Source organism: Bos mutus, chromosome 1 (assembly GCF_027580195.1).
Source record: "Bos mutus isolate GX-2022 chromosome 1, NWIPB_WYAK_1.1, whole genome shotgun sequence".
Taxonomy (NCBI): Eukaryota; Metazoa; Chordata; class Mammalia; order Artiodactyla; family Bovidae; genus Bos; species Bos mutus.
The window spans coordinates 68,768,000-68,790,715 of NC_091617.1; the positions used below are offsets into that span (position 1 = coordinate 68,768,000).

At 37.9% G+C, this 22,716-nt stretch overlaps 1 protein-coding gene across 8 annotated transcripts in view; it reads right to left on the minus strand.

Moving 5' to 3' along the window:
• Window positions 1–14,516: 14,516 nt before the first annotated feature.
• Window positions 14,517–22,716, minus strand: part of ZNF148 (zinc finger protein 148) — a 142,841-nt gene continuing 134,641 nt past the window's right edge. For all 8 annotated transcript variants that reach the window (XM_070370486.1, XM_070370474.1, XM_070370455.1 and 5 more), the window contains 2 exons: window positions 17,759–17,877; window positions 14,517–17,435 (listed from right to left, as the gene is read on the minus strand). In XM_070370486.1, the coding sequence (XP_070226587.1) occupies window positions 15,837–17,435; window positions 17,759–17,877 (1,718 nt within the window). In that variant the 3' untranslated portion in view covers window positions 14,517–15,836. The remainder of the gene's footprint in view (window positions 17,436–17,758; window positions 17,878–22,716) is intronic.

A 22,716-nucleotide genomic window follows, 5' to 3' on the forward strand; every position in this document is an offset into this window, starting at 1 on the left:
GCCCAGGCCCCGCCCCGCCGCCACGTGGCTGACCAGGTGCGCGCGGCACGGGTCCCAGCTGTCCCGCTGACGAGGCGTCCGGCCCGAGCTCGGGCACCGCGGCCACGACTCTCGGATCCACGTTGAGAGAGTCGGGCCGCGGGCACTTCCCCTCCCCAAGGGTGGTGCCCGCATACCGTCGGCCGCCCGGGAGAGCTCCCGGGAGAAAGGAACAGCAATCTTAACAGGGGTGGGAAGGGACTGCGCGGGGGTGCAGGAGTGGACAAGGGAAGAGTCCGCAAACTCTCAGACTTGACCAGCTACCGCTCTGGATAGCTCGTTCACCGCACCCCGCCGAGGTGCACGACCCTCGGATTAGGGTGACAGGACGCGAGCCTACTCATTGCACCTGCTCTCTCTGACACTGCTGAACGCAGGAATGAGAGGCTGGGGAGCAGAAGCACTGGCGCAAGAGACTAAGTCTGCGCTCCAGGGACCCCAGTGTGCCTCGGCCACGCGACCTAGGTGACCCTCAGCCTTGCCGGAAGTGGAATTCTTTCGCCAAGAAAGTGCCCTCGGGCATGCTGAGGTGTGGGAAGTAATTACCTTCGCCACCTTCAGCGATTCCCAGAATCGGCTTGAAGGGATTAGGGATGAGGTAAGGTTTCCAGGACCCCACCTTGAAGGAAAAAAAAAAAAAAGTCATCATCATGCAGAGAGATTAAATTATCTCTATTTCCAATCCGGCATATTTCCTAAGCCTGAAATAACTTGCTAGGCCTCCTTGTGGGCTTCTGAGAAACCGGAGGGCAGCTGGGAGTACTTCCCACGCCCACAGGAGCCTTTGTGTGAAAATCCCTAAAAATAGAGGTTGTTCTTTTAAAAACAAAAGGGAAGGCAAAGTCATGGGAACACTGACAGAGCCCCAACCTCCTCTGCTCCAGCAAAGGGTTTTTTGGGTTTTTGTGTGTGTGGATTTTGATGTGAAAATATATATATAATATAAAATGTACCATTTAAACGATTTTTAAGGGTATAGTTCAGTGGCATTAATAATATTTACCACGTGGTGCAGCTTGAACTATTTCCAAAACTTCATCACCCCCAAACTGAGACTTGGTACCCTTCAGCAGTAATTCCCCACAGCCCTCTTGTCCCAGCAAGTGGTAATCTCTATTTTCTGGCTCTATAAATTTGTTTCTCCAACCTTTCTCATATAAGTGAAATTAGATGACATTTGTCCTTTTTATGTCTGATTTTTCACTTAGCATCGTGTTCTCAAAGTTGTAGCATGTGTCAGAACTTCTTTCCCAGTAAAGAAGTTTGTACCAATGCACTCTGTAAGAGGAAAGAACCCCAGGATGAATTACAGATTAGCCACCTGTGAGCAATGGATGGCTGGGTGGGCGTATTTTTGGAATCTCATGTTTGTACAGACATCTGTACAGAGAGTAGTGCCATCTTTATTATTTATTTTGGGGTCACGTGTGTGGTTTCTGTAGTGTAGTGGTTATCACGTTTGCCTAACATGCGAAAGGTCCCCGGTTGAAACCGCATGGAAACAGCTTCACAGGGGCTTCCCTGGGGGCTAAGACGGTAAAGCGTCTGCCTGCAATGAGAGAGACCTGGGTTCGATCCCTGGGTCGGGAAGATCCCCTGGAGAAGGCAATGGCAACCCACTCCAGTATTCTTGCCTGGAAAATCCCATGGATGGAGGAGCCTGGTAGGCTACAGTCCATGGGGTCGCAAAGAGTCAGACATGACTGAGCAACTTCACTTTTTTGGGGGGTCACACCTGACACTTCGTTTTTTTGCCTCAAGCTGATTTCCTGTTTGCTGTCACCTTCTGATGAGCCTCTCTCAAAGCGTCATGTGAACTTTGAAGAATCTACATTCAATTCCATATCAGCCTGAGCTAAAAACATTAAAAAAGGAAATCCACCCCTCTGCTCAAAACCACCTACTTCTCGTCACTCATCATTTTCTAAACAAATGAAAAGTTTCCTTTAAAACTTATGAGCATCTTCTATACCTAAGAACAAATGTTTGTCCTTTTTCTTCATGTTAAGGCTAGAGAAACCTGTCCATTTGCAAATAAAAAAAGTGTATCCTGCTTAATGTAGATTTATAACAATGATATAACTGTAAAAAAATAGTAATACTCTTACTGTATTGAAAAATAGAATCCTGCATAACCTCTGAACAGAACAATTCCATTTTTAATATACTACCCTATATGACCTAGTACAAAGATGTTCACTGCATCATTACTTTGTAATAGTTTTTGCAAATTAACATCCTAACTGACCACTAATAGAAGACTGATTAAATAAGTTATGGTACAGCCATACTATGATAGCCAGCATTAGAAAGAACTAGGTATTTTTATATGTACTAATATAGAACTTTGATCATCACATAACAACAAGTAAAAACAGCAAATTGTAGAATAACATATACAGTTTTTTTTAAGCAGTGCATATATGTGTATAGTTTGTATGGAAAATACACATCCATTTGTTAACAGTGGTTATCTGTAGAGAGGGGGGTTGAGATAGTAAAATGGGAGAGGAAATCTAAGTTTGGTGCACAAATCTTGGATTTTTATTGAATTTTTTTCTTAAAATGAGCACGTTATTTTTGGGATCTGAAAAAATGAGTAAGAAAATTAAAAGACAATGTGGGGTAGATTGCATTTTCCAAAGATAACTGCATTAACATATTCCATCCCATATGCTCTTTTGAAATATGACATTGACATTCCTTCAAAAAGAGATGGGAATCTATGTCCTCTCCCCTTGAGCCAAATGGACCTTTGTAAGTGCCTCAACCAATAGAAGTGAAAGAAATGACACTGCTTGACTTCCTAGGTTAGGTCATAAAGGCAGTAGGGAGTCCATCTGGCTTCCTTGCTCTCAGAGCACTTACCCTTGGAACTCAGCCACCATGTTGTGAGGAAGCCCAGGCCACACGGGGAGACCACATGTTCCTACCAATAGCCAGTATCAATAGCCAGACGTAAGTGAAACAAGCCTTCAGATGATGATTCAAGTTCCCTGCCTTAGATTCTTCCAGCTGAGGTCCCAGACGCTGCAGAGCAAAGATAAGCTGCCCTTGCTGGACTCTGTCTGAATTCCTGACCACAGAAACCATGATAGATAGTGAATTATTATTGTTTTAAGCCACTAAATTTTGGGGGAATTTGTTATTCAGCAACAGATAGCAAATACATAATGCATCTAACCAAGATAAAAAATATTTCATTTCCTTTCACAGTATTTTTATTCATCTCAAATTGTTTGACTTTACCCTTGTTGCAGTAGTTATATTTAAAAATAATATTATTCTTAAATTTTCTTAAACTCACCTTTTAAACTCACCTCTTAAACTCACATTTAAGAAATATTCTTAAACTCACCTTTTTTTTCTATTTGGGAACCACTCCAGCTAGAGTTGAAGCCCACAGTAGTGAGGCTGTTGCTCTATGGGTCCTACCTTGTCAGCTGCAGACAGAAGATCCTTCATCTCGTTCCTTTCCAGTGGTCAGTGCTGGGAATTGCCTTCTGTGTAAAAGCTGGAGAAGAGACCATGTCTTGAAAAATGATCTCATTTATCAGAAAGTCTGAACCCTGGGGAGGGATCAGAACTTGGACAAATTCAACCAAAATAGAAATGTGCAAACAGGTTGAAAACATTAAATCAAAATGTAAATATGTATAATAATTACAAAACCATATCTCACAGCCTGTGCCCTAGAACCAGCATCAGAAGGGCTGCAAATAATTGATCTGCTAGTCTGGTGGTACTCTCTCCCCCAGGTCTGCATTTTGTAATCACCTGGGTATGGGGTGGGGCCTTGGCACCAGCATTTTCTTTAAACTTCTCAGGTGATTCTAAGTGACAGCCAAGTTGTAAACTATGGAATTTCTAGCTCAGTCATTTTAGGGTTTTTGTTTTTACCTTCTCTAAAATATCAGAGGGAGCATACATCTTGTCCACAATAGTGTGTTACTCCAATTATAATCTTCAAGGACAAGGGGAAAGTGTGAAATATAGCTGAGTGCAGAGAACACAAGCAAAACAAATATATTTGTAAATATACAAATATAAAATATGTATACTTTTTCTTTTTAGTTGGACATGATGCACCTCCTGCAACATCACACCTGTCTTAAAAAGTCATAGATATTCTGCACACACTCCACAAACTTTTGTTTGCTGGCTCTGAGGGGAGAGTCAGAATTTGAACCTAAACTTGGTTTGGTTTCAATACCAGACCCTCTCCTATACCAGCTTCTCTAATCCAGGTGAAGAGATGAGGCAGAAAGAGAGTTTTCCTTCTTCCTGGATTTTGAAATGCTTTCCCAAGAGCCCCAGATACAAAAAAAGTCTGTCAGAAGGGCTATCATATGCTACTAGGAGTTGGAAGGGGGTGAATCAAGAGCTGCAAGCCTGACGGCAGTGCCAGCACTGCACACTGCAGGCCCAGAGGAGGGGATGGGGCTCCAGGAGACTCACCCCGCTCTGACTTCCCAGGCTGGGCTGAGTGGAGAGGGAGGGGCCGCCACTGTCCTGCCATCAGGTGTCCCCAGCTCCTGTTGAGCAGGTTTCTCCTCCAGGATCTAAGCTATTTGTTGACTCTGGGGGTTTGCCCTCAGTCAAGAGAAAGGCATTCTCCCTCAGCCATCTGGCATCTGCCATGAGCCAGGACCTGCTGGGGCTGTGAGAAAACATGGTATGCACACAGAAGCCTAATGAACAGGGTCCAGTATTTCATGGATGATTGTGGCAGTCTTACTGAAATGTGACAACAGTGCAATTAGCACTCAGCCTTTGTTCAAATATCATGTAAGACCCATCACAGACCTTCAACAGTCTAGATGACAAAAATTAGGTCAGAGTGTGAGTCCCAGATCTTCCTTTCCGCTGTGTAACTTTGTCCAAAGTCTTTAATGTGTCTGAGCCTCAGTGTCCTCATTTTTAACAGTTAATGATAAGACCTGTAAAAACTATCTGACGGAGTTTTTACGAACATTCTAGAAGTTGCTGGAGATTGAAATCCAATTCAGCTATCTGTTGTTTTCAAAATCCCCCCTTTCCTCCCATTTTGAAATTCACATGACCCGTTTTCTGGTCCCACAGTTGCTATCCAGAGCCTCAAACTCTCTGGCAGTGCTTCTACACCACCTGCAAGCTCTCTTTGCATCCTCAGGTGTAACTCATAGTTCCTGAATGCCCTCTTTCAACCACATTCTCTAGACATCTGTTGATCACCACTGTGCCCAATGCAGATACACAATGGGGAGCAATATGGCTCGCGACAGGCAGAAAATCAAATTCCCACACTAATAAGTAAATCATTACAAACAGCCAATGCCAGTTCTTTCCTATGCTAGAAAAGAACAGTACAGGGTGGTCCAAGACTGGGGGTGACTCAGAGGAGAGGGTGGGTGTGACATGATCAGGGAGATCAGGATAAGCTTTTCCGAACAAGTGATGCTGTAGTTAAAATTGGGGAGGGGAGATTAATAGAGAAAACCGTGCCAGTGGTAGAAAGGGGTCATAACCAAGTGTAAGAGACTGGAAGCAGCTCAGTAGTGAAAAAGCAGAGGATGAGAGGCTCACGGGTGGGGGAGGTGGGGACTACCGGCTGCAGAGAACACAAGTGAACATAAGGTCACTGCAGAGAACATAAGGGTCAAGGTAAGAGCTTAGTGTTTATTCAAGTAGCAACTGAGACACTTCTGAAGGTCTTGTCCATGATTCTCATCTGGCGAAAATACTGGAGGTTATCAAGACTCCTTGTGCAGAAACTTGCAGCCTGGGCAAGAATTGAGGCTAGCTTGGGCTGTGGCAATGAGAGAGGTGGGGTTCAAAAGGATTTGAGAAATATTCACAAGCCCTGACTCCATGAGTTGTCAATCTGACTGAACAGATCATAGAACATTTACTGGGCCACACCCAGCAGTGAGTAAGGTCATTTTCCATTAACTGGCCACACATGTAGACATGGTTCTTTGTTCCTATACAACTGGGTTAAGGAAAGGGCTGGGACCTTCTTGTTCACTGATCAAGCCCCGGCTATACTGTTCCTTACTCTTCTCACATATTGAGATGCGCCAAGGGGAAGGGAACGCTCTAGGGGCCTGTGGTCCTGGTGACACTGTCTGGCCCATTTCTACATGAGGGTATGGGAAACAGGTCCAGCACTTAAGATAGCTTATATCTTACTAGCCATTGGTCCTTGTGTGGACTTCTTTTGGGGATCTTGTTGTTAAGTTTGTGGTTGAATGCAGAATCTAGCATTTCCAGGCTCCCTGATCATAGCATCATCTTAATGCCATCAAATGTCCACCACTTCTAGTACCTTCACTGCTAATGCCTCTTTTATCCCATAACATTGTTCATTCACTCACTGGTATCTGCTTGTGTGAAGCATGGATCTATAGTCTGTGAACAAAATGCCTTCAAAAAGCCCACAAACCAACCTAGGCATCCAGAGTCTTTTCCTGATGAACAATTAGTTTTGAATTCTCTGGAAATAGTAATACTAAAAAACATGTATGATAAATAAACCTAACTTGTATGAAAAGCCAGGCATTGCACACTGTCTAGCTGTTTCTGATTGATGTATACCTGTTATGGCCCATATATACAGCCATTTAGGAGGAAGAAAATAAAGGAGATAAACAGAAATGGTCAAAGAAAAATAAAAAGGTGACTGGGCAGGCCTCCCGCATCCACACATCACTCCCTCCCAACTGGTGAGGCTGACTGTGCTCCTCCAATCTTCTTGTCCATGACTCTGATTTGGCCTCAGGGGCAGCCAGGTCCCTGCTCATGATTAACCAGTAGCTTAGGATTCAAAAGTTCAATATATTCTTGCTTTTGAAGGATGATTTCTTTTCCCTGAAAGTCTACTGATTTCGTTTTCACTCAGAGCAACACAAATGTTCCATCCTTTCCAGGGTCTCAGACAATGAAATCATAACTTCACAAAATTTCTGTCACTTTCACCTCGCTAAGTAGTTATTCTTTGCTGATCAATTAAATCCAGGCAGGTAGATCCTCTCGTAACTACTTTAATCTTTTGAAAGGTATAGTCAGCAAGTCAGGAATTTATTCCATGTGCTGCTTTACACAAAATTAAGCTTGCAACATCTGTCCAACTCTGCTCCATCTTGCCTTTGTGTTCTAAAATCTAAACTAGGGAGCATCTGTTTGTGCTTTTATAGTTTACAAATTACCTCAAATGACTTGTCACAGCAACTCTCATGGGGATTATTATGCCCATCTTACAGATGAAGAAAACAGACTCAGGAAAAGTAAGCAACTTGGACGATGTTACAGAGAGAGATCCAGATGGAGCCAGAATTTGGAAGGTCTAAATTCCTTGTTTATTTCACTGCTCTTTATCTGAAGAGTACCAAACTGTACTCCTACTGTCTCACAATTATAATCAGCAAAGTCCCACACAGCTTACTTAGAGCTGTCCCATGCAGCACCGGTTATGCTGTCCTGGCGTGCCATCACCTGCCTCCAGATCCTGAGGGCCAGCTCCACAAGCTGCTCGGACAACTCTCAGCCAAAGTCTCCTGTGGAGTCCTGAGGTGTTCTGAACACATTTACTCAGTTGTGTCCTCTTCCTAACATTTACTTTTGTGCTCCAGCAATCACTCGACTTTCATTATTGCCATGGAAAAAAGTTACATGATAGTGCTGCAGTCCCCACAAAGAAAACAGGAAAACTACCATATTGGAGGTTTAAACATAAATTTTACAGTGACCCAAACACATTGAAGGAAGCGGCTAAGGAAAAGAAGATAGCAAATGATCAGGCGCTAGTGGAAATTATCTGACATGAAGAGTATCATAATAATAGTCTGGGAGTAATGGCCAGTTGGGGGTTATTTCCGAGTACTTAAGAAACATTAGTACCATTCTCTAAAGACTGATACTGATAGAATGACTAAAAGCACTGGCCTGCCTACTGCCAGGAAAGCATCCTCCAACATCCATTTCCAAACCCCCAATAAGAGAGAGGTGATTCTCTCCTCCGTTTTCATCCTCAGGTTGGTGAATCCCTACAGAGTATTCATCTTCCTTTTTAGAAATAGGTCAGTTCCTTCTGAATAAAGCCTACTGTCTCATTTCCACAGGCCAGGTTTGAATCCTATCCATAATCCTATTCAACCCTAGATATTTTAATTAGGGGAGGATTTTAAACAATGGTTTCTTATTTCCACTGTATTTATCTGTATATTTCTATCTTCTGGAACCAACTTACTAAAACTCTCTAGAAAACTATCCTAAAATAAGACTACTACTTACTCATTCATTGAGAAATGACATATAAATTACCCAACACATCCTAACACTGAATATTTGCTTTAATAATCTAAAGTACAACCCTGCATCCTGAAATTGATACCATCCTGCAGTTGACACCTTTCAGATGTTCATATAAAGATACTAGTAGCTTCAACCACCTATTTCTATCTAGCACAATGCCTGTTACTAAGTAGGTGATCAATGCTGAATACTATACCCTCACAAGTAAGAATTCAAATCAACAAAATATAGTTACTATCACAGATAATATACATTGTTTGGCCCCTTTCATCACCTTGACACAAGCATCATGGCTTCAGAATCTTATTAAGAATGGTATAAGCTAGAAAAAATTAAGAAAGCAACAACTTTAAAAGTTCATATGGATAAATATGCAAAGCCTCAAATGTTCTCTGTTTCACAATTCAAGTCCATTTCTAAACTTGAATTTTCCCGGTAGTTTGGAAAAACCCCTTTGAAAATGTCACTCATTTACAGTATCACATTTCACATTCCAGCTCTTATTCACATGGCTATACAGCTGCATAAGTGTGTCTGTAAAATGTTTTTACTAGAAATGTCCTTTTAAGGACATTTTAAAATGACAAAAAGAACTAAAATAACAAGACTCTAAATTTACCTTTAGTTCACTTAAAACTTCTGCTCCATTGATTCTTTATCCATAAAATGAAAATAATTTATTCCAATACCATACCAGTTTCATCAAAGTGGGGGAAAAATTGCCAGCACTCTGAAAAGAATTTTTAACTTCTATCCAAACACGCGATCATCAACATCTTCATATTCCTTTGTGCCTGATAAATTTTCAAGGATTCAATAACAATTAAGTCAAATGACTTCAATTTTTCCTGCAATCTTCAGAAGGTGGGAGAACTATCATGTATATCTGATATGTATCTCACTGGCCCTCTCCCTACCATAGCTCATCATTCAAGAAAAAGTGTGATCTAAACAAGGTTTAGTAGATTATCGGTGGTATTATGTACTGGTTAAAGCACCATGCTAATAAACTCATCATGGTCTTAGGATTAATCTTTGCAAAAGCCAGTTAGTTTCTATTCCTCCCAAGGACCCAGGCTGCACTCCAAGCTTCAGACAGCTTTCTTACAATGTGTCCCACTGGTCACAAAACAGGGAGGGAGTACTGGCAAGGAGATAAATGGATGAAAACAAATTTCCACAAACAGGGGGGGAAAAAAAGCCATGTATGATAATTGAATCTTATCTATAAAGAAAAAACATACATTCTTACACTCTTTTTCTTAGCTCTATGTTAAACTTATTTCGTCTAAAATACTGGTGACTAACATTAACACCAGACTCCTGCATTTTAGAACTGCCTGATAACGTTCTACACAAAGCTACCGTAAAGGCCCTCTTACTTGTTACCCAATTTGTGTACCAAACTGTTCGCTCTATACAGACATTCTTTTCCTCTTTTTAATATTAACCTTACCAATTTTAAAATATTTATCACTAAGTTACTTGAATCAGAATATTGTGAAAAATTCAGCTAAGAAATTATTCATAAAACTGTATTCTGTATTTTATTTTTCAAACAGCCAGTGTCCACATTTTAAATGCAGAATTTGCAAATATAAATTAGTCTAATAATTCAATTAAAAATAAAACAAAAACAATTTCCTTTAGTATCACAATACATAAAATGGTATTATAAACTCCAAATGGCAAGGTTTACTACATGACAATAATGTCAAGAAGCTCTGAAACTCATTAAACCTCTTAATGAATAGGTCAGTTTAAAGAACATTTCTCTGTTCCATGATTATGCATGAAACAAGCTTTCACTATATTATGAAGGCTCAGCAATTTATTCATGGCATAATATGGGGTCAAGCAAAATTTTATTTTTACAATGACAATAAAAAACACATTTAAACAACAACAAAAATCCTCCCAATTGTTTAAAAACAATTTTTGGAGGGTAAAATGTATTTTAAAATATATTGACTTACCAAATTTCAGTTGCCAAGCTGCTGACCACTGATGTAAAAGTCTGTATTTAAAAATATCACAGACATCTTTTAACAGTGAAAATTTCAACGTGATAAGTTTCATTGCAAAGCAATTTTCACCTGAGTAGAGTTTGAAATTTAGTGCTCATATGTTTGGAGGAGAAGTGGGGAAAGAAAGACCCACTGGTGTCAGATACTGAGTTTGTAGTTCTTTCACAATGATTTCCCAGAGGGCTGAAGAAACATCAACTATTTTACCTTCCAGGACATATATGATGCCCCCTTTTCTCCAATAAATTTGTTCTGGCATTTTATAAATTCTCAATATCCATATTCCTGTTTACCCATTTAAGCACAGCAACTCAAAATTCATTCAGTTCTATACAACAGTGTCTATATTATGTACATGTTTAATTATCAAGAGAAAATAGAAAATAAAATTTACAGTGATTGAGAAAGGGTCAGAAAATGGGATAGGAAAAGTAATACTGTATAATCAGAATATCCTATTATCCTACCAGTTTCAGTGACAAGGTTTTTTCCTTTATTAGTTGAAATACAAAGAAGGCATAGGGGATCCCAGGAAAATAACACTATATATCAGAAAATTCAACGTGCTCCACCATCAGGATTTCCATTACACATTTAATTTCTTCTGTACAATTTTTATAAACTTGTTTTTCTTTTCAAAGTCATCAGATTTCCAGATTAAATTCAGCACTACACAGTATGCCCTTGAAGTAAAATGAGGTTACCTGCTTTATTTGGATACCAAGTTCCCTTCCAGACAGCATTAAAATAAAGACAAGTAAGACTACACAGATAAAATCCAGTATAATTCAAATCCAACAATGAAAAATTTCCCCCATTTTGTTGCAAAATTCTTTCTACTGAAATGCTCTGCTACAATAATAAAAAGCATACATTACATATAAAAGATACCAGTGTACTAAAAAGTGACAGAAGTGGACTAGCAAATCCTTCAAAGCACATTATATAAATGACTAGCATTTAAAAACATTTTCCTATAAAATGTAGGTCATATACATTTATAAATTGGCGAGTTTATTTCTAAAGCAGTGATGTGTGTGTGTTCAAATAGTTAGCTGTTCTGTACAGTATAATATCTACTCAATTCAAACTACAATAGGTTTGTCTTTCTTTGTATTGAAGTTGAACAAATTCATCTGATCAGCTGAGAAACCAAGGTTGAAAAATAAGTATCTAAAAATCAAAGTAGAAAGTTCAGCATTGTTGAAATGTAGCTATGAAATATGAAGAGAACTATTTCACAATGGAGCTGAAGTCACCTCAAAACTTATGGGCTTGAATCTAAAACAGAAACAAATATTAAAATCCAAAGCAAACCACAAAGTTAGGTAGCAGTACAGAAGCAGGAAAAAAACCACACCCCTTCCTTCAGTGTGATGGGCACTAAGTTTTGCAGTCTTCCTCCATCTTGCAGAAGAGTGGTAAGGCCATTCAATGCTTAGTGAAAGTGAGTACAGATGAAGTCAGATTTAGCCTGTCTCCCCTGCAACTTCAATTATGCTGTGTAAACAGTGTTACGTTCCAATAGGAGGAACAATGGAATTTGCTTATAAAAACTGATTAAAGATAATCATTATTACATGAAATAAAGATAATAACTCTGAAATGTTTTTAGAACTTTCCTGATGCTACTTGTAAAGTTAGCACTGCTATGTATTATTGCTTACATACAGTACAACATCATATGCCTTCTAACATAAAGCAGTACTGTGATTTGTTTGTACATATTTACAGATTCTTAAAAACAAGCTGTAAAAACATTACATACTTTCAGACAATACAAATTAGCACATTGGTACTCACTTCAAAACAAATGGAATGCATAACATTAATAAAACATCATAAAGGAAGACGCACATAAAAGTCCTTGATTGTCAAGACACGTTTATATATAAACTCTAACTGTGCAGAATTAAAGATTCAATCATAGGTACATCCTTATTTGATGAACCATATTTACAGCATGGTATTGCATAAAAAAATAAAATAATGTTTACAGGGTTTTACTTTTTTATCCATTGGATTAAAGAAAGCAACAAACACAACAAGAAATGTTTGTCTGCTGTAGTTTGTTTCCTACTAAAGTTTAAGTGAAAGAGGAAACATCCGTTTTTTATTTGCAGAATATAGCAAAAACAACTGGAAAATTATTTCCCTGAAATAAAGCAATTTGAAACGGAAAAAGTTTAAATTAAATTGCAGAGTCAAAAAGTTTCTCATCGATTATAATAGTGCTTCAAGTAAATATACTGTGGAAAAATGAGTCCTAGTTTAAAATGTTCTAAGTCTAAGAAATAGTTTTACAGTAATGCCTACTTTTAAGTTTCCCGGCTTTTTTTTTTAAACAGCCCTTTAAAAACCCAAATTAATAAAATGAAAGAAGTGGCAAAAGATCTAACCTAGCTGGCACTTTGCAAGCTTCTCTGGCCTGTGGAAATGAAAGCCTACCCTGAGCACAAGGCCTCTTTTGCCTCTCAGAACGAGAAAATTACCCGACCACTGGCAGTCCTCACTCAGCCAGAGCTAAGAGGATGGATTTCTGTGGTATCAACTAGAAAATCTGCAAGTAGATCCAAAAAATTTAAGAGCCACTTCAAATATTCTGAACTAAATGAAATATGTGTACAGTAAGTTAAAAAACAAACGCGCTTTTAGAAGATGTTCAAGAGATATTACTTCATCTAATGTCATCTGTTTCCAATCTTCAAATGTGAGAACAGGTTCTAAGAAAGCACACCTTGGCTCACATTTCACCAAGTTTAAGGATGTAAGAGTATGTTTTCATAGAACAATTTGCTCACCAAGAGAAATTAAAAAACAAAACAAAACCCAAATTGCAAAAGGATATCCTCAATATTCTGATTTAAAGCAGCACAAAAGGCTACTTGCTTTCTCTGTTAATGCCCAGATAGAAATTAAGTAACTTTCTGAAGCAAAATGGGGAAACCCAACTGTTGAGATGTTTATCATATGATGATAATATTAATACACGGTAACTCTGGTAGGCATGTAAAATTTCACAGTAAAGAGAGTAATGACTATACTTTAAGTGGTAAGTCAGTAAATTATGCCAAAGTATCATTTACCTCAAAATATGCTTCTAATGTGGTAGAAAAGTCTGCCATTATGTAGATGTACAGAAATAAGGCGAACACAGGAATGCAACGCCTGAACTTCTTTCTACTTGCATTGACTGCCACTTTCAAAGGCTTACTGCTCAGCAGTACAGCCACATTCTAGAAACTGTGCTGGTGATGTTAACACAAACCAAAAACCCCAGTTTATTCTGTACCAAGTTCTCAACAGAACAGAAATTCTGATCAGGCTCAAAACAAAAACAAACAACTCAGGACATCAATGCCTACTATCACCCAATAAACAGTATGAGAAAAACACAAATGCCTATTCCTACAGAGAGCACAGTTTCATTGTTAACATCTCGCCTGAATGATGACTTCTTGAGGTTGTGATGTGCAACGCAAGACACACCATGCTTAAGAGTCAATAATGGCAAAACTTAAATATATACTTCAAAGAAGTCTAAAATTCTTGAAAAATTTGGCAGCAAAGAAAGCTGTCAAATGGGAAAGTTTCAAGCAAAGTTTAATAACCAAAGTATAGAGGAAACCACATTAAACATAATTTATATTTCTTATCATAAAACACCATATATTCAAAATAAATGTAAAAGATGTTAAGGTTAGATATTTCTTTGTTCCCTTTCTTTATGAGAACAGTCTTGGGATAACATTAAATAAAATAAAAAATAATTTAAAATGTAGAACATTCTATACTGAAACAAAGACTGAAGGTCTATAAGGCCAATATAAAAGCTAAAATGGAAATTAACAAGAAAGCTGCATCTTCAAGGGGTATTAATTTTAGATTACTGATGCTCTATCAGTATGTGTGCATTGTGACAAAGATGGTGGAAATTTAAAATAAAAACAAAAAAAAGTTGGAACAAATTAAAGAGGATAATAAAATCAATATAACTGTTATTTTCCAAAAAATTAAAACTGTCCAATGTGTAACTCAAACCATCATTCTTTAGAAAAGTATATATATATATATATATATATATATGTATATATATAAAAGCATTATTTATTGTACCATGCTGTATTAAGACAAAATATTAAAAAAACATTAGTGGTATAAGGATAAAGTCTGTAGTTTATTTAGATTTTGAAATGCAACAAAAGGTTTCCGATCACTCATCTAGCTGAAAAAGAAACTGTAGTTACTAGAATTAGTAAACACTTTTGGTTTGTAAAATTGTAATGAGCCGTGTTCATTAAAAAGTAACTCAAGATAAAATAAGCAATTAAAATGCCCATTTCTTTAGTTTCTCTGGATACTGTTTAATTATCCAATCTATCAAGATTCTAGAAAGAGAAGGATTAAACCAGATTTTACAGTTCCAAAGATACCCAATTTCCTTTTATTGTCAAAAATTAAAATTTTCAATTATGAGATGATTATGACACAACCATATCAAACCTAAAAATCTAAAATTTTTTTTACTTTGAGAAATCAAAAATACCAAATAGATTCTAAGTGCTCTATGTTAACTGAAGTGTATATGTAAAGTAAAATACAATTAAGCTTTAAAACGTGGAATATACATTTTGTATAAGCATTATGTTCTTGGGAATGTAATCTACAGAGTATCTTCTTACTAAAACTTCAAAACCTTGATACTTGCACATGAAAAAATCATAAAAAATATCTAAGTACAACTGTACAAAGAAACTGACACCAATATGCATACTTCCATATAGAAGTGAATGCTTCAACAGTTATGTATTTTGGTAAAAGTTTTGAAAGTATGCATATTTTTAAAGTAATTAGGCTTTTAAATAGTGGAGTCTTAGACTATCAGATTTTTATTACTTTTCTCAAAAAGAAAAAGTCGATATAATGCAAAATGAAAATCAAGGGTATATGGCATATCATTCTTTAAAAGGTGGTTTCTTTTTTCCCCTCATAGGACACACTAATTTATTTAAGCCATAATCTCTTGACATTTAAACTTTTAAGTTCACTCTGTCTGTAAAGTATACTCAGATTCCCTGCTGAAGTGCCATGACTATGCTGAAAACTTAGAAACAGTATGAGTAAATTTCACACAATTACTAATCTCCTAAGAATGTACAATGATATCAGTTAGGAAACAATTGTGCGAAAGTCTCTTTTTTTTTTTTCCTTTTAAACTTGGTGTAGGTGGAATAGCAAGTTTCTGATCTAAAACAAGTAATGCATTGCTTCTGTAAAGGTGACAACATGTAAGGCAGTTCAAAGAATGCTGACTAACCAAACAAAACACAGTTATTGGATTATCTTGCTATTCATTATCAGCTTAACTTGTTTTAACGCATTGCTCTTAAATCTGTACAGCACTCCATTTTACACAGAGTAACCCCACTCTTGATTAATCTGTTCTAAAGTGCCAGTATTATTTACACATTTTTTTTTTTAGCCAAAAGTCTGGCCAGTTGTAGCATCAGGTGAGGATGTCATCCCAGCTCTATTATCATTTACATTCACCAAGGGAAATTCTGGAAACTCAGCACTTGTCCCTGGTCCCCGAAGGTTCACCTGTCCATTGGCAGTGCTAAACTGAGTAGCTATTCCAGCTCTGGATCCATGATATGGAGCACGGAAGGGTTGTTCAAAAGAGCTCATTTGGTAAGCTTGGTGGACAGGCTGAGCCTCAGCTTTCTTCTGAGAAGTCACTTGATCCAAAAAGTCCTGTGTTGATGTGGCAGAAGCATGGTTTGTCTCATCACCTGAAAAGGGAAATGAGTGCTGTGAATCACCAACTATGAGTCCAAAGTGGGATTTATCCGGAGTTGTTCTTAGTGGAGAATTCATTCCTGAACGAAAGCTATTGATGGGCATGGCTGCATAGACTTGCTTGTCTATGGAAGAGAATGCTGGCTGATTTGGAAGGGTCTGGTTATCAGTCACAAAGTTAAGGCTCGGGCTATTCAAATAGGCATCATTTTGGCTAGTTCTGTCCAAAGCCTGCTGCAGAAACTTTGAGTATTCCTGCAACATGTTGGCTTTATCTGATGAGGATGCTTGGGAGCTTGATCCAACATTCTCCGACTGGGTAACCTCAGGTACTTCTGAAGAATTTATTGATATGCTAGAAGTCACCTCAGTGTCCGCAACACTGAATGATATCTCATGCTGTCCATTAGCTTTATGGGAATAATGATCCAACAGAGTCTGTAGTACCTCATCTGGAATAACATTTTTGTCGTGATTACTCTTTATCTCCACATTCAGTGCCTGTGAATCTAATATGGATGCTGTGGTACTCTCATCAATGACACTTGCCACAGCTGCTTGTGTTACAGACGGCTGAGAAGCTATAGTGCCTACATTCAGCGCATACTCCCTACTATTGTTACTCGCTGCCTGAAGATACCGCTTCTTCTTCAAAAACTGCATGGCATCATCATAGTTAGTGCTACTGTGCACAGGTTTACTGGGCCCCTCTTGCAAATTGTCAACCTGGTCAATATCAGCATTGCCTTCTGAGTCCAGTAAAGCTTGTTTGTCCACAAGTTCAAAAGCATATTTTGAAACTTTGCTCTCTTCATATGTGGATAAAGGTGAAATTGTTTGATTCTGCTCCAATGGCTGTTTCAGACTTCTCTTACTATTAATTTTCTTGAGGACCAACTTAGGTGGATGTATTTCTCCTGATGCATCTTCTAAATGCGATCCCCCAACTGAGGAATGGGGCATTTCCACAGCATACTCTGCCACCATATACTCATCTTTCACTTTCGTACTTGACGAGTAAAGAGGCAAGTAATCATTTTTGTCCTTCTTTAGGTCAGATTTGTCCAAAGAACTCTCTTTGTCCATCCCGGATGATTTTTTCTCAGTTTTCTGCCTTTTCTTTTTTGGCAGTGAGTTATCTTTTGGTGATGTAGAAAAGCCAGAATCTTCCTCGGATGTCAGAAGGCCACCTTTGATGGCACATCTGTTTAGTTTTTTATCATGATTTTCATGGCACATACGTTTATGTTTCAAAACACGATCTGTTCTGGAAAAATACTGTCGAATTCAAAGTTCGGAAGGGAGTTTTTTGTTTTAGTTTTGTGTTTTGGTCAACCAAGAAAAGAAAAGAAAAAAAGCAATTAATATAAAGATAGATATAAGTGTAATAATATGAGCAACTCCAAACTAATTTCCTGAGCCAACTATTATAAATTGAATCAACAACAGTCAGGAAATTCTTCAAATAGCTTTAGTAGTTACTAACGTTTTCTAATTTAATTCATTAGAATTATTTTATAACTGAATTCCAGACAGAAGACTTTCAATGTCAGTCATGCCTCAATCAAGTAACTTTTTAAAAAATTCAAACCACATCTTACCTGTAAACAGTATTCACACTGGTAAGGTTTTTCTCCACTATGAGTTCTCTTATGCCTTTCCATATGGTATTTTTGAATGAATCTCATACCACATTCATCACAGCGAAATGGTTTTTCACCTAGTATATGATACATAAAGTTTAAAACAAAACAAATACTGTGAAATATAAGTTAGTGAATTACTTTACCACAAGAATCTCTAATAAATTACTTTACCACAAGAACGTTGCCATACTTTGTTCTTTTTAAGTGACATAAGTCTTTATTCTAAATATATCTTCCAATTTATTTTGTCAAGAATATCTTGCTTTACAAAAATGAAAGAGAGCGGCACATGCCATTGAGAAGACAAGACTGAAGGCACACATGCTCAATCTCCCAGCCTTTTATTATATGTACACATAAAATACTCTTTCCATAGAGACCAGTATGACCAAGAACTTCACAGTAATATGAACGGGTCTCAGTAGAGTGGTTAACGTCTAATCTTTTTTTCAATCATACAAAAAATATTTTAGAAAAATTTTTGAAAAAGAAAAGGTTACCCATACATAGACCAACACAATTCTGAGTATACTTTTTTAAATTCATGTCTTTTCAAAGATTTTTGTGCTTAAATAAAATCTAAATCCTAAGAAAATATATTTTAAATCTAATTTATCAAAACATAAAACAAGTTTAAATCAGAGCTAGGTTTTAAAAGTAATGTTTGTTTATATTGATTCTCTTTTCCTCAACTCAAATGAGCATTTTTCAAGTCCTTCTGGGAAAGAATTAAAATGAGCGATGTTAACTGGACACAGAACTCCCACCCCACCTCCAATTTTTTTTAAAATGACAAAAGGACTTCTTAGCTTGAAGGAACCATCTTATGAAGATCTAAAATAGTTTGCACTGATGAAGCCACAGCCTAAGTAAACAGAAGGGTGTGACGAGAAGTCACACCCTTCACCTATTTGGAAAACCACTGTTTCTACTTTATTAGTCAACAAAATTTTACTAAATTCTTCTCCTCTACCCATAACCCCTCTGTAAGAGGTTAAAAATTAAAGACTTGTTACTTGTCCTTAAACAGTTTATAACATAATTGGGAAAACATGATACAAATATTACAAGGGAACAACTAACAAAACTATACCCAGCTCTGGTTTACTTTCACAACTTTATAACCCACTAGCTCTCTTCTTGACCTTTTCCTCCAGTCAAATTGAAGAACCTACCATCCTCATGCTACTTCTGCCTGCTTCATGCTGCTCCTTAAGTCCACTTCTGTGTGTTCAGATACTACGCCCCCCTCGAGGACCAACCCACCTGCTCTAGAATACGTTGCCCTATTCTCCCAGAGGAAAGGTATCTTTATCTTCTCTGTTGTTCAGTTGCTAAGTCCTGTCTGACTCTCTGTGACCTCCGGGACTGCAGCACACCAGGCTTCCCTGTCCTTCACTATCTCCCAGAATTTGCTCAAACTCAAGTGATGCTATCCAACCATCTCATCCTCTGTCGTCCCCTTCTCCTCCTGCCTTCAATCTTGACCAGCATCAGGGTCTTTTCCAATGAGCTGCCTCTTCGCATCACATGGCCAAAGTACTGGAGCTTCAGCTTTTGCATCAGTCCTTCCAATGGATATCCAGAGTTGATTTCCACGAGGACTGACTGGTTTGATCTCCTTGCAGTCCAAGGGACTCTCGAAGGTCTTTTCCAACACCACAGTTCAAAATTCTTTGACATTCAACCTTCTTCATGGTCCAGCTCTCATATCTGTACATGACTACTGGAAAAACCATAGCTTTGACTAGATGGATCTTTATCAGCAAAGAGATGTCTCTGCTTTTTAATATGCTGTCTAGGTGTATCACAGCTTTTCTTCCAAGAATATCTTTTCATTTCATTAAATTATCATCAAATTATCTTCTTTAACTTTCCACAGAACTGTAGCTGTACCTTTCCTAAGGCACTCATTACTTTCATCTCAATAATTAGTCTACAACTCTACTCTTTTACTAAAGTTCTTTAGGTCAGAATCGGGGCCCAAATTATCTTTATGTAGCTCAAATTACTTAGGGCAATTTTTTAAGTGCCACATGAATGGCATAAAGGATTATTACAGAGGCTTGTTAGTGGAAAAAACCATTATCATGAACTGGTATGGTTTGGAAAAGTTTCTTGGAAGTGTCAGAATCTATGCTGAGCAGTCGTTAAAAGAGACTGTGTATATGTGATTAAAGCCAAGAAAAGAATATTTAGTGGGGAATAACAGAGCAAGTAAGGGTTTAGATATTATAAGATATACTGGAGAATCACAACAAACTGTGAAAAATGGGAATACCAAACCACCTGACCTGCCTCCTGAGAAATCTGTATGCAGGTCAAGAAGCAACAATTAGAACTGGACATGGAACAACAGACTGGTTCCCAATATAGGGAAAGGAGTACGTCAAGGCTGTATATTGCCACCTTGCTTTTTTAAGTTATATGCAGAGTACATTATGCGAAATGCCAGGCTGGATGAAGCACGAGCTGGAATCAAGACTGCCAGGAGAAATATCAGTAACCTGAGATATGAAGATGACACCACCCTTATGGCAGAAAGTGAAGAGGAACTAGAGAGTCTCTTGATGAAAGTGAAAGAGGGGAGTGAAAAACTTGGCTTAAAACTCAATATTCAAAAAAAGATCATGGCATCTGGTCCCATCACTTCATGGCAAAAAGATGGGGAAACAATGGAAACAGTGACAGACTATTTTTTGGGGCTCCAAAATCACTGCAGATGGTGACTGCAGCCATGAAATTAAAAGACACCTGCTCCTTGGAAGAAAAGCTATGACCAATCTAGACAGCATATTAAAAGGCAGAGACATAACTTTGCCAACAAAGGTCCGTCTAGTCAAAGCTATGGTTTTTCCAGTAGTCACGTATGGATGTGAGAGTTGGACTGGGAAGAAAGCTGAGCGCAGAAGAATTGATGCGTTTGAACTGTGGTTTTGGAGAAAACTCTTGAGAGTCCCTTGGACAGCAAGGAAATCAAACCAGTCAATCCTCAAGGAAATCAGTCCTGAATATCACTGGAAGAACTGATGCTGAAGCTGAAACTCCAACACTTTGGCCACCTGATGCAAAGAACTGATTCACTGAAAAAGACCCTGATGCTCAGAAAGACTGAAGGCAGGAGGAGAAGGGGACGACAGAGGATGAGATGGTTGGATGACATCACCAACTCAATGGACATGAGTTTGAGCAAGTTCTGGGAGCTGGTGATGGACAAGGAGGCCTACCATGCTACAGTCCATGGGCTTGCAAAGAATTGGACACGACTGATCGACTGAACTGATACTGGAGAAATGGTGCCTAAGAAGAGACTTTAACTTGGCAATAAGTCAACTATTTGAAACTTTCAAGAATGCCAACTTCAGTAATTGCTATGGAGTTAACTAAATTTTAGGGCTGAAGGGACTTTGCAATGACTTCAAACTGTGCTCTTGGGAGCTCCACAGAGGCCCCCAAAGGCTAATGTGGCAAATGGCTCTAAGCTTCCACCCAGAATTCAGGAGGAAATAGCTCTACTTCTGTACACAGGGGGTCTGAGTAAGGACTCCAAGGGTTTAGAGACTAGAGTGAAGAACCTAACACAACTAACCTCTACCAATTTACTTATCATTACAAAAACAAAGTCCAGAAAAGTTAAGGTATTTGTCCAACAAACGCTGGGAGACAAGATCACTTACTTAGAACATTTCAAAGGGAAAGAAATGAGAAAAAGGAGGTGCGAATAGACAATCCATTCGAGATTAAGAATTGTTAAGGATGAGGAACTTAACTAAAACTGAAATGGACTATTATGGTGACTAATCAAAAGAACAAGATCTCAGAGGAACTAGGATGAAAAGGGAAAGTACAAGTATTATTTTTTAAAAAGTAAGAATAGATGCATATTTTGAAGTAAAAAGATGTATATGATAGAGCACATTAAGATCAGAAGTTGATTTAGATCATTTTTCAAAAGTGAGAGAGGATAAAGAGAAAATTAGTGAATGAATTAGAATTCAACTAATTCTCCATGAGAAGACTTTAATATTGTTAATAATGATATAACACCTCACACTGGTTAAAGCAGAAGGTGACACACTGATCCTAAAATTCAAATGGAAATGCAAGGGATTCAGAGCAGCTAAAGCAATTTTGAAAAAGAAAATTCAGATTTCCCAACTTCAAAACTTACAGCCAAAGGCCTAAGGAGACATACATATTAAATAACAGAACTGAGAGTCTAAAAATAATCTTTACATTTACAGTTAACCGACCTTTCATTATAGTTGCCAAGATACTTCAGTGGGGAAAAAGTCTTTTCAACAATAATACTGGGACAATTTGATACCCATATGCAAAAGAATGGGATTGGACCTCAACTTCGCATTGCATACAAAAATTAACTCAAAATAGATCATAGGCCTAAATGTGAAAACTATAACCATCAAACTCTTTAATATATGAATAAATCTTGACTTTAGATTATGTGGGCAATGATTTCTTAGATATCACACCAAAAGCATAAGCAACCAAACAAAAAATAAATAAAATATACCTCATCAAAATGAACCTTTGTTCTTCGAAGGACACTATCAAGAATGTGAACACACAAAATGCTATGGTAGCTGCTGTGAGAATTAATCTGCCAAAATGTTAAACTTAGAATTACCATATAAGCCAACAGTTTTACTCCTAGGTACCAACCCAAAGAACTGAAAACAGGTATTCATTCAGAGATTTGTAAACCAAAACACATAACAGCATTATGCACAGCAAGCAAAAGACGGAAACAACCCAAGGGTCCACCAACAGATGAATGGATAAACAAAATGTGATACATACAGAAGATGGAATATTTTTCAGCCACAAAAAGAAATGAATTTCTGATACATGATATAACATGAATGAACCTTGAAGAAATCATACTAAGAGAA